Source organism: Oryzias melastigma, linkage group LG11, assembly GCF_002922805.2.
Source record: "Oryzias melastigma strain HK-1 linkage group LG11, ASM292280v2, whole genome shotgun sequence".
In the NCBI taxonomy this organism is placed as follows: domain Eukaryota; kingdom Metazoa; phylum Chordata; class Actinopteri; order Beloniformes; family Adrianichthyidae; genus Oryzias; species Oryzias melastigma.
Genome location: NC_050522.1, coordinates 8,528,892 through 8,541,002, shown reverse-complemented (window position 1 = coordinate 8,541,002; position 12,111 = coordinate 8,528,892). Strand labels below are relative to the sequence as shown.

The window sequence follows — 12,111 nt, the reverse complement described above, 5'->3', positions numbered from 1 at the left end:
GCTAAATGCCCATTTAATAAAAAAAAGTTAGTGAATGCAACATTTGTCAAAAAATCTATCATTTTTGCTAAAATGTTACTCTGTAAAATAGTTGCTGTTGATTTTACAATAATTTACTGGCAGCGGGATGCCAGTAAATTACTGTAAAGACTTTCACAGCTTTAAAATGAAATACAGCATAATTTCTGTGTTCTGTATTTCATTTTACAGTATAAAGCTATAAAATGAATCACAGTACACACATAGTTTACAGTAGTTACTGGCATCCAGCTGCCAGTAGTTAGAACAGTATTTTTTGCTTCCTTTTACAATAATATTACAGTATTTTCATTTTCCATTAATTTACTGTAAAAATAAATATGGTAAATAAAAATGTATTCTGGTTTTATGACAACTTCTTCAGCTGTTTTGAGTGAAGCGCTTTTTGACCTCTTTGCAACCTTAAAGCCAAGGTCATGTTCACCCCGAGTACGTTCTTAGATCAATGCAACCCCAGACAGAGACATACAGTTATTTATTTTACATCACTGAAGAGTTTTAAGTCAACTTGAATAAAATGAACAGATGTACAGAGAGAATATAAAACTCAACACACAAAGGTTCCCACTGGGGCTTGAACTGAGGACCTTTTTCTGAGAGGCGATAGTGTAAGCACTGCAACACCATGCCAACACCAATTTAATGTACCTATACTTCCAATATTGGTAAAATTTTGTTTTACTGGAATTAGTTTCAACAGCAAATTCAACTAGTGTTTAGTTTTGTTTTAGTCTAATTCCTAAAATTAAAAGCTCTACAATAACTTTTACTCAACTACATGATTTTTTTTGAATGAGAACAAATATTTAACTGTCTATTTCTCAATGGAAATTTATGGGACTTTGGCCTTCTTGCAGCCCGGGGGTACTTCCTATTTGGAACACAGAAGGGGAGGGGTAGCAGTCTGGTGGTGAGTAACACAAGACAAGTTGCATGTGGAACCTTTCTTTGCACATGGATGGGATATGTTTTTAAGTTTTTAACCACTCTCGACAATTTGTATATTTTCTGATTGGTGACTGATGATCACAAGATATTTTTGACATAGCGTTTAAAAGGTCCTCAAAAAATATACATTTTTCAAAGTGAATTCTCTTGTAGTGGAGAGAAAGAACCAATGGTTCTGCATCCCCACATGAATACAGTTTGGAATCTGCTTCATTTTTTTCATGCTGTCATTTCTTCTACATGACTCCAGCAGCCTTCTGGAACTGAACGCTGTTCCTGCTAACTAGCCTGATGCCAGTTACCTGGTGGAGGCCATTTACAGTCAGCTCTGCCGCCTTCATGCATTGGCTACAAGAAGGCAGGGTTCTGAAGAGCCATTGGTCCTTGATCTTGGGGACTATGTGGTCATTAAGGAGGCAGTTCTTGGGAACACCCAGGCTGATGGATCAGACTGGATTTCAGGTGAGAGCCTTGACTTCTACATCTAATCTAAACATTCAGAATAATTTGTGGAGTTCTCAAATGAAGTCCAGAAACTAAAAAGAAAGTTTGTGTTTGATTAAACTTTATTATAGTTTTACTAATAAAAATGTAAAAACAATTCTGTGGACACAGGGTTGATGTGGAAACAGGCAGCAGGTCTGCCACAGTTCATGATTCTTTTTTCCCCAAAGTGAAAAAACAGATGTAGAACAAAAACTGCAACACAAAAACTAAATCAGAGACAAAAAATGTTTCCATTTCAGTTCAGGTTTGTCTGTTTCCATATAGACTCATCCTTTCCATTTTTGGGGTTCAGCCGTGACTTTGGCGTGCTGCAATACTCAACACAGGGACAGGTTGAGGTTTGTGTCACCTTCACTAAAAGCAAACACTCTGGACTGGTGAGGATCGTAAAGATCTTGAGGGATGAAACACTGACAGGGTGGTTCAAAACATGACAAACTACTACAACGATTCAATAAAACAAAAACAGAGTGAAACACAAAAGTTTTTGATTTTCTTCGGGATAAAACTTGGCTTTCCAGAACAGGGTTGAGGTCCGTCTGAGAGGATTCAGCTGAACTGAGGTGAGATCTAAATGCCTGCATGAGTTGTTCCGAGATGGCATTGATGTAGCGCTACTGCTACTTCATTTTGCAGCTTTGGCAGCAACCATGATTCCTGCTTGATGAAAGGCAAATCGACAAATCTAAACAATGAGAAAAATCAGAATGACGTGGAACAATAAATTAAGCCAGAAATGTGACCAAAGTACATCTTTTTGTTTCATTTTCAAAGAAATCCCACAACAAATAGAAAGATCTTTCATAAAAAGCTATAAAATAAATAAGCACTCTTTTCATGTGAGTACAAAAGAAGTTGCACAGTGTGTAGGCCTGGGAAGAGATGGGAGCGATAAGATTTCTTTTCAGTAGTATCTAGTTTTCTCTTTTTCTTTATGGTTCATTTGGTCAGAGTCAAACTGGAAGGGGTGGGGTCATTGTGACCCATGCAGATCAGACCCTGGAAGCACTGACGCTGGTCCTCAGTACACCCAATTGACGGGGACCCACTGAGGTTCGGAGCAGAGTTTGTCAACAGCGGCCTGTAGCGTCTCAAAGGCCTTGTCAAGGTTGTCGTTGATGATGGTCAGGTCAAAGTAGTGGGTGTAAGCTCTCTGGATGCGGGCGCTCTCGTCCACAGTCTTCCGTAGATCCACATCCTGCCAAAACATCAGGAGCAAGTCACTTCTGGAGACACAAGCCGTGTTAACAGACAACAAAATCTGAGATGTAATGCCATGAATGGAGAGGAGAAATGGAAACAGTGATGCAGCCTAATTTGTTGCTGTGGCAACATGGAGCTGATCAAGTAAAGGCAGCTGTAGAGGTAAAGTTGTGGACTGAAACTGGAGCGCCTTTAACCCTTCTGCTCTCCTTGGCTTGTTTACATTAAAAGTGGGGCCATCTGGACCCCACAAGACAGTCCGCTGAAATCTTTTTTTATCATTGACTTTTGAGTTTCACTAGTGTCCATGGCAGACATAAAATCCTGTCCACATCTGTCCACATTTGTCATGGAAGAAATCACACATCAATATGTGGTTGGAGTCATCTGGACCGCAAAAAGAGCGGAAGGGTTTTAATACAGGTGTCACGGCACTTGATTAGACATGGGCATCACTGCCAAAAAACATTTTCCTTTCACTAGACCGGTGGTTTAAACATTTTTCAGACCACAGGAGGGCTGTCACGATTAGTTGATTAATTAACTATTAAAATAGTCAAAGACTAATTTAATCGTCGATCAGTCATTTCTTTATATTATATGTAGTTGGAGTGTAGTAAAGGCCAAAGTTATAATGTCATTATGCACGTTTTTTTTTTTAAACTATTTTGGCATTTATTAAGGTTTCTTAGGCTGTTTTGAAGTTAAGCTAATAGTTGAGCTACATGCTAGGTATTTTGGCTAATTTAGGTCTTTTGTTTTTTTTGGCTATTTTGTAGTTTAGCTAATATTTCAGCTGCTTGCTAGCTTTTTGGCCTACTTTGCCTTTTTCAGTTTATTAGGCTAATTAGGCATTTAACTTAATTTTAGCTGGTTATCAGGTTCAACAATTTCAGCTATTTGGTTTAGCGATTTCAGCTATCAACTTCAGTGTTTTTAGCTTTTCATTTTAGCATCTTCAGCTTTCAGCACGAGCATCTTCAGCAGCCAAATTCAGCTTACAGCATTCACTCTAGCATTATTGCAGGAAATGAGTTTTTAGTTAGTTTAAAGGTAATGATGGTTAAGATGTGAGCTTTACATCCAGCTTGCGCCTGACGTGATTAGTCGGAAAAAGTAATCGGCGAATAGTTGGCTATTAAAATAATAATTTGTGGCAGCACTAGACCACAGACCGTTTTAATGTCAGTCAACATTGTCATTGATGTCACTCATAATTTCCATCCTAAAGCTAACTTTAATAGTTTATATATATTCATTAGTGATTTAAACATAATAAATTTCTTAATTGAAAACTAATAAAAGCTTTTATTGCCTGAATAATTTTCTGAAATTAGTTTTATAGTTAATTTTAAAAATCAATTGAAAGAGTTGTTGAATTCAAGTAAAAATTGATGTAGTTTAGTACATTGTTTAACCGAGCTATGAAAAGGTAGACCTGCTGCCAGTAAGTATGAGCAGTCATATCTGAAATGAGTTATCTTCATCAAATTCCTAAGTGTAAATGTTTTGGGATGCTGGTATGGGAGTGGAGCTTCTCTGTGACGTCATGGGGTCAGTCGTTCTTACTGTGAGCTGCTTGGTTGTGAGGCCTGCGTCCACCACAGCTTTGTGCATGGCTTTGAGGGTGTCAAAATCTGGCGCTGCGATGAACACCACGTAGGGCATGAACTCTGCCGTCTTCAGTACCTTCAGAGCCTGCAGACAAAGGCGTACAGGGGACCGTTACCACCTGCTCTACAGTGTTTGTGTGGAACAGGAAAAGACTGAATTCTTCCTCACACCTGCGGGTTCACGTCCAGGATGCATGTGCGTCCTTTGGCGACCACCTCGTGGATGGACTCAATCTTTGTCCCGTACAGGTTTCCGTCGTACTCTCCGTGCTCCAGGAAGCGACCAGCCTTCACATCCGCTTCCATCTCCGTCCTCGAGGTAAAGTGGTAGGAGTTTCCGTCCAGCTCCTCGTCACGAGGCCTCCGTGAGGTGTCTGACAGAGGGGAGGTTGTGGCTTAAAGCTTTTCTTAATGGTAAGTATGAATAAATCAGAGCATGACCTACATGGTATGGTGGTGCCAAAGCGTGTGGGGTGGAGCACCATCAGCCGGTTCTTCAGGCTACGTCGGCCCACTCCCTGAGCTCCAATCAGAACCAGCGTCTTCCTCTGGAAGGCCGGGACTTTTGCTACTTCCTCATAAATCTGAAGCTCATGTCTGTCAAATTCTATTTTTAAAACACATTTTGAAGTGTTAGCCAACCTGAAAAAAAAAACATCAGCCAAGAACAAAACCAGAAGGTAAACTTCTCACCTGCATTCTTCGCTGTTAGATACATCATCTTCTTCTTCTTCTTTGCAGCTAAAGTCCCACAAAGGATTCCTGGAAGAAAAAACCAGGCAGGACATGAAGTCTGAACAACTTGCTGTTGCAGCCTTTGGCCAGATGGGGGCAGGTGTGGATTACTTGGTGAAAATGTCCACTTTCATGTAAAAGCAGGATACATAGCTGTCACATCTGATGTGGCTTCTGTCTCAAGATGTATGGAAGACAGTTTGAGACAAAAGCATCAATCCAGAAAGATTACATGGAAGCTCACCTGATCCATCTAAGTCTCTGGGGACGAACGCTTTCCTCTTCTCCTCCAAGAACTGACTGGGAATCAGTCCTGTGGCACCTCCCACTACATGACAGGCCTGTAACCAGGGACAGAATGGCTATTTTTTGATACACTCTGGCCCTAAACGCATGGAAAAGCCTCGGGAGCTCACCTGCCACCAGTTAGGATCTTCTCTGTTGACAATCTGAAGGATGTCGCCTTTTTTGAAGGCCATTCCAGCCTCGCGACAGGGAATCAGGTTGTCGTTGGCTGGGTCGTAATCGAAGTATGGTCGCACGTACACCTGTGAGGACCAGATATTTCACTTTTAAATTAATAATCTTTTGATCTGTTGTCTAATCATTTTTGATCACATCGTTTTTAGCCAAAATACATAAAGGTTGTGTCATTTTCTAGGACAGTTTGTGAAGAGCAGCAGGAGTGGAGCAAAAACTCAGAACAGTTTAGAGCCAGATGTCAGCTCAGACGAGGAAAATGAAGACGTAAATGGATCTAGTCATTTATAAGTGGATTGATCAGAATGAAGTGGTGCAGGGAGCTTGCGGCCCGTCCATCACAAACAGGCTTTTTTTCCAAACTGCATTTTTTTTGTCTACTCCTGACTCAAAATAATTTCAATAAACAAATATTTAAAAATGCAACTTTAAGCTTAAAGGGTAACCAAACACTAAATCACCTTTTTGGGGCTGTTGACCTCTAGAAATCAGGCTTTAAAAGTGTTGTCTGTGCCTGCGTCTTTTTTTTTATTTAAAAAGACGCAGACGTCACCTCAAGCTAACGTCACTGTCAAAGATCCACACCTCCCCCATGCAGTCCACCCCTTTTTTTTAATTTTTCAAATCTGGGCTGAGAGTAGAGCGAGCCTCCAACTGTCGTGTTGTGTTACCCTTTAAGTTTCTTCACATGTCCTTCATCATATGACACCATTTTCAACATAGTGTGTCTTTAAAAGAGAACCCAGAGGTGCAGATCACACCAGCAAACCCAGCGAGTTCCTCTTTGCACTGAGCCAACAGTGGAGACGGGCCAGCAGACTTTGGCGCTCTGACTGATGCATTACATTAAGCAAGAAGCCAAAGAAGCCATAAAGGGAGCCAGTTAATATACAGGGCAGGATGTGATTCTGAGGTACTTCTCTTTTACTATTACTGCCCTCCATTCTTTCTAAGCCTTTATGCTTTTGCAGCTTTTTGTCTGTTTGCTCAAAACAGTCTTTTTCTTAAACTCCTGACCTGAGGGAAAATAATTCTAAAAAAAAAATCTAGATATAGTGTTGCACTGTACTTTCCATATGAGAGAGCTTGTAACTGCAGCAAGCGTGTGTACGAGCCAGAAACAGCTATTATGACCTAGATATCATATGGAGTGTTATTAATAGGGCTCCCAGGGTTCACATTCATGTGTGGGGGATTGTGGGAAGGCCAGATCACCAGTCCAGTTCTAGCACCTCACATCTGGCGCTTGCTACATGCTTGTTTTGATTGCAACCTTGTGTGTTCACCTGTGGAGGTGCAGGGGCGTCTCTGTAGCTCGGGAGAATTTTCAGCGTGATGCCCCCACTGCAGTCTTTCAGCATCTCCTGCAGCTCAGTTGGATTGTTGCCGACGTCCTTCCCGTTCACTTCCTTAATGATGTCTCCGACGTGCAGCAGGCCCTGCCTGTCTATCATTCCCCCGTGAAGGATTCTGGCGATGACCAGTTCGTCTTTCTCCACTCGAAATGTTACGCCCTGAGAAGGAGAGCCCAACATTCACCCACATTTGTTCTCGCTTCTTAATCATTCATAGCTTTCCGTGCACGCTGCCACCACCCTCAAGCAACATGTACGCATTCCCTCAGCCTATGCCAGCTCACCAGTGGCTCCCCGGCCTTCTTTCGGATGCCGATCATGCGCACCGCGTCGGCCTGCATGAGCGCGCTGTTCACTGCTGCATCATTGGCCATCTCGGCGGGAGGAGGGACTTCGTAGCATTTGGAGGCCACAATGTCATGAGCTTCCATGAGGGACTGAAAGAGAGGAGACACAGGAAAGGAAGTGGGAACACATTCCTGACGCAATAAAAACTGTCCTTACTTATGAAAATTTAGCCGCTGTGGTTCAACTCAATGGGTACCACAACGTGCTGGTGCAAAAGCTAAGAGTGTGCTGACTTACACCCTCGGTAGGTGATGTAATCTCTGTTTCCTTTTGCCCTCTTCCTGTCAGTCATCCTCAGTAGGTCAACTGGGACTTATCCTTCAGCTTACAGCACAGAGGCCTCTTATTGGAGGAGCAGTTGAGCTGGGCTCTAAAACTAAATTCTATTGGTCCACTTGATGCAAGCTTCTGAAAGGCCTGGGGATCGAGGTTACTGTTCTATTGATGCATGTGATGTGATGTTACAAATGCATTCAAGACACCGCTGCTGTTTTCTGACTTAAGCACTCAGCATCTTTGCAAAGGAAAATTTGATCCAATATCTTCAAAAACAACAATATAGGATATATGGGGTCTTACATGGGGTTTTATAAACTACATATTGCTATTCTACACTTCAGTTGAGTTGGAATTAGACATTAAAATAAATTCTGTTACAGATTTTCATAAAAACCTGTACAGAGCTTCAGTTTCATGAATATTTCTTGTAAATTACACTCAACACAAAAACTAAAACTTGTATTTATGTAAACAAATAGCCTATAAAACGAGTTATTTGAAGTCCCCCTATGAATTTTTTTTTATTAAAAAAAAAAAAGTTCTCAGTAGTGTTTTAATTATGATTATTAAGTTTTTAACCAAAATCCCACAACCTAAATGTCTTAAAAAGCAATTTTTCATGTTGATCTGAAGTCTGCAAAATCTCCTCTGAGGGAACGTGGCTTTTGGAGAAGAGCGGAGCTGCTCTGTCTCGGACCCCAACTGTCTATGATAGTCTGCGTCTTTGAGATTTTCCAGCGTTCACAGACTGCTACCGTAAGTAATGTATGAAACTCACACAAAAAAATCCAGAGAAAGCTGATTTGACCACGGAAATGTGAACAGCGGTTCATTTGACCGCAATCATCTTCTCCTCTCCAGCACCTGAGCTAAACATGCTAGCCGAGCCAGATGAGGAGGTTGGCGCATGTGCAGACGCTGTGGTGACATATTAACAGTTCATTAATTCAAACAGAGCGTTTCTGTGACAGTTTGATTGACAGCGATTTAAAAGGAGAAATACTCGAAAATATGAAAGCAAAATGATTTCTTATTACATTTGTTCTCTTTCATTAGAACAATGCCACACACACATGTTAAAAACTTATAAAACACAATTTTCATCGGGGGGGGAGACTTTAAATCTGAGGAGTCCGCATGAATATCTTCTAAAAAGGTACATTTTGAGCTTGAACATAGGTCAGAGCTTGTGTTAGATTTCCTTAAAGTGATAGAATAAAGGCTTGACTAAAGGTAATCAAACTCTTATTTACATGACAACCACGACTGTGTGGAAATCAAACTGGATGTTATTAATATAACTATTAAACATATGCCATGTTTGCAGGAATTGAGGCCTAAAGCATTTAGACTGCAGTCACGTCCCAAAATGCCACCACGAGGTGACTCAAATGCAAGTTTTTCAGCAAATTCGGTGGCCACACGGTGGAATTTGCAATCAGGACCTGGCAATTGCATTGTTGGCTGCAAAGGTCTTAGGAAAAAGTTCGAGTTTTATGGTGACCGGACAGTTTTTCTTCAGAAGTTGACATCGGTCAGTGGCTGTCCAGGCATATGTTGAGGTCATGCAGTGGCAGTACAGTATTTGACGCCGTTCTGAAATCAAGTGACAGCTGGGCAGCAATAGGGCAGTGGCAGCTGGATTGCGGGCCGGAAGCAGCTCTGACTGGACGAAGTGGAAATGTCTCCGGCCATTGGCCGCCCGGTAGCTAGAGGGTGTATATATAAAGATTCACATTCTGCACACCTGACTGCCGCCGCCTACATTCATAACCACTAGGGCTGTAATGAGTATCCAGGTGCTCGGATTCTCAAAATCTGCCCCTGAAAATTTGAGTATGAATATTGGCTACGTCCAAGATTGCTGATTCGTGATCTTTATACATACATTAAAGTGTAGTCAAATATTATCTTGGGACAATATATTTTTTGCTCTGAAATGCAGAATAATGTTGGATTTCAAGCTTACAAACTAAACCAAAGCCGAAAGAGCAACACTAATGTCACTGGAAGTAAATAAATCTTTGCGCCAGTGAAGCTTCCTGTTTTCAAAATAAGACTAGCGAGAGCGTTTTTTTTTTCCATTCAAAAACTGAGACTAAAGTACAGCTCACTGACATAACTCCTGAAAAAAAAAAACAAATTAGCTTTAACACCGGAGCTTTGTTTACATTCTGTCCACCTTTGTCATGGGAGGGATCACACATCAATATATATGGTTGGGCCATCTGGATTCCATAAGATAACACAAGGGTTAAGCAATAAATAAAAAATGGAAAAAATTTATTTGAAAAGTTGTTTTTCTCTGCGTCAGAATCAACTGATTCACGTTGATCGCGTTAGCGCTTATAGACTTACAGAATGTCAAACAGCGTATGTTATTTAGGCGTCACTGCAACATCTCCAGTGTCAAAGGGTTAAAGACCAGTTTGTAAATGACTGCTTCACTGTTCTACCTGAAAGTGTGGCTCCTGGAGGATCCTGGACAGCTCGGCTGCGCTGTCGTCTTTCACCTTCAGGTTGCCGATGTCACCCAGGATCTCTGTCACCAGCTCCACATTGTTGTCCTGCACTGCTTCCAGCTTTACTTCCTCCATCTGCTCATGAGCCTGTACAGAGGCAATGAAGCTGGAGTGAAGCAGGTTTCATAAAGTGGGTAGACAAATGTTACTTTGTAAGAACTGAATAGGAATAATTGCTGGCCCTTTTTTTTTCTTTGATGTAGCACTATCCATCCATTTTCTTGACCGCTTTGTCCCTCTCGGGGTCGCGGGGTGTAGCACTGGTGGTTCACTTTCGGCTTATCCCTTTCGGGGTCGCCACAGCATAACAGCACCCACTGTTTCGCACCAGTGATTTGGCAGAGTTTTTTTTTTTTTTACGCCGGATGCCCTTCCTGACGCAACCCTGTACTTGAGGGGCACAGGGACCCAGTTAGGCAGCAGCGTCAAGGGTCTTGCCTAAGGACCCAATCTGGGTGGGGATTGCCAGCCCTTCACCTAGCCCACTGAGCCACCCAGCCGCTTAGTTGCGGGGTGTAGCACTATAAGGTTGTAATACTCTGGAGACAAGTCTCTGGCTGCTTACTGTTACAAAAGTAATCTGTGTTATTTATTTAACAATTTACAGCAGTAAAAATGTCTTGGAGTGAATATTGTGGAAGAAAATAATTGCAATGGATGTAGTCCATGAGGGGTTTCAAGGTGCAAGTATGTTTGCATCAAATCTTAAATTAAAGCTTTATGTACTTGAGTATCTCAGTCAGATGAATAAGAGTAGTTGATCTCTGCCGCTCATCCTCAGCTACATGTGTGCTAACTTAGCAATAGACTTACAGTAGGGCTTTCCATGATGCCACGCAGGAAGAGCAGGTCAATGTCTTTCACAGCCGTGGAGGTGGGCGGCTCACCCGCGTTATCCATCACCTGCTGCACAGCTGTAGAAATGCAGACAAAAGCATTCAGCTCATATACTACTTTAAATGATAATGACTCCCCTGTTGTAACACCTTAAAGACCAACTCCAACATGTTTGTGGGTGTTTTGTCCTTGAAAACGACACAGGCTTTTTAATTTGGATAAAAACTGCATCATCATGGATAAAAAGACCATTGAAAATGCTTTTAAAATAGATCAAAAGATGATTGGAGTGAGACAAAGACAATCAAATTCAGAGGTGTCATGTTGGAAAGAGAACTCCTGGCTGTTCCATGTTGTTTTCTGTCCCCACAAATAGATAGAGGGGTACAGACTGTTGACATCACCCGCCCATTACCATAATACCAGGGTCCCAAAGCCAGTATAAGCACAGTTAAGGAACCTAAAGTGCTGGGAACGTGTTTGTCAAACCATGAGTCTTTGTGACACAATGTGCTGAAGTGGATGATTAGTATGCTCAGTCAGCACTTCTACACAGACACACCCTTTAGCTTCTGGTAACATGCAATTACAGTTTGAATCCTGGGTCATTTTTTTTACCTCATCAAGCCACACTCATCACTTCAGTCCTTTACTAAAACAAAACAAAACAAAAAAAAACTATATTCTGTGAATAAACCAAAACAAACGATGTTTTAAGATGATAATAACCATATTACTCTATGGAATATATAGTTGAGAGCCTTTAAGAGTACTGCTATGATATCAGGATGTAGCTAAAACTGGGAAAAAAAAACATATTTTTTCATTTTTATTGTTTTGTAAGATGTTGAAATAAAGAAAAACAGACAAAATTCATTAAATTAATATCACTTATTAGGGTGTATTCAGATTGGAAAAACATTTTGGTTCAGACAAAGTCTGCTTAATTTGTTCTGGATTGAGTCCTACAGTCTGGATTTAGACTGGTGTCAAACTGACTTTTCTGTTCCGGAACAAAACGTAAATAAAGATCTCTTCACTCATTGGCCAGGAATTATGAGGGCGTGGGAAAGCAACTAGAGAAAAAAAATCATGGAAGTCCTGCCCTTTGCAAACCTTGTTGGGATAGTTCACTTATTGAAACTTTGTGTTTTGCTGATCAATTTTGAACATCTGTATCCACACTTCTTACTGCTTCTTTGGTGCGGCTGAGCCATGGCCGCTATGAATAATAATAATAATAAA

The 12,111-nt window shown here is 41.2% G+C and overlaps 1 protein-coding gene and 1 long non-coding RNA gene across 9 annotated transcripts in view; one reads left to right on the top strand and one right to left on the bottom strand.

Annotated features, from left to right (window-relative positions):
• Window positions 1–27: 27 nt before the first annotated feature.
• LOC112136337 overlaps window positions 28–12,111 on the top strand; it is a 22,765-nt gene continuing 10,681 nt past the window's right edge. Inside the window, exons 1-2 of the long non-coding RNA XR_002917334.2 lie at window positions 28–949; window positions 1,238–1,449. This is a non-coding gene — a long non-coding RNA (uncharacterized LOC112136337). The remainder of the gene's footprint in view (window positions 950–1,237; window positions 1,450–12,111) is intronic.
• The window catches only part of mpp6b (membrane protein, palmitoylated 6b (MAGUK p55 subfamily member 6)), a 22,716-nt gene continuing 12,140 nt past the window's right edge, over window positions 1,536–12,111 (bottom strand). For all 8 annotated transcript variants that reach the window (XM_036214270.1, XM_024257913.2, XM_024257921.2 and 5 more), the window contains 11 exons: window positions 10,843–10,943; window positions 9,964–10,116; window positions 7,165–7,317; window positions 6,812–7,039; window positions 5,462–5,593; window positions 5,290–5,386; window positions 5,004–5,072; window positions 4,756–4,917; window positions 4,482–4,684; window positions 4,267–4,395; window positions 1,536–2,692 (listed from right to left, as the gene is read on the bottom strand). In XM_036214270.1, coding sequence (XP_036070163.1) covers window positions 2,516–2,692; window positions 4,267–4,395; window positions 4,482–4,684; window positions 4,756–4,917; window positions 5,004–5,072; window positions 5,290–5,386; window positions 5,462–5,593; window positions 6,812–7,039; window positions 7,165–7,317; window positions 9,964–10,116; window positions 10,843–10,943 — 1,604 coding nt within the window. In that variant the 3' untranslated portion in view covers window positions 1,536–2,515. The remainder of the gene's footprint in view (window positions 2,693–4,266; window positions 4,396–4,481; window positions 4,685–4,755; window positions 4,918–5,003; window positions 5,073–5,289; window positions 5,387–5,461; window positions 5,594–6,811; window positions 7,040–7,164; window positions 7,318–9,963; window positions 10,117–10,842; window positions 10,944–12,111) is intronic.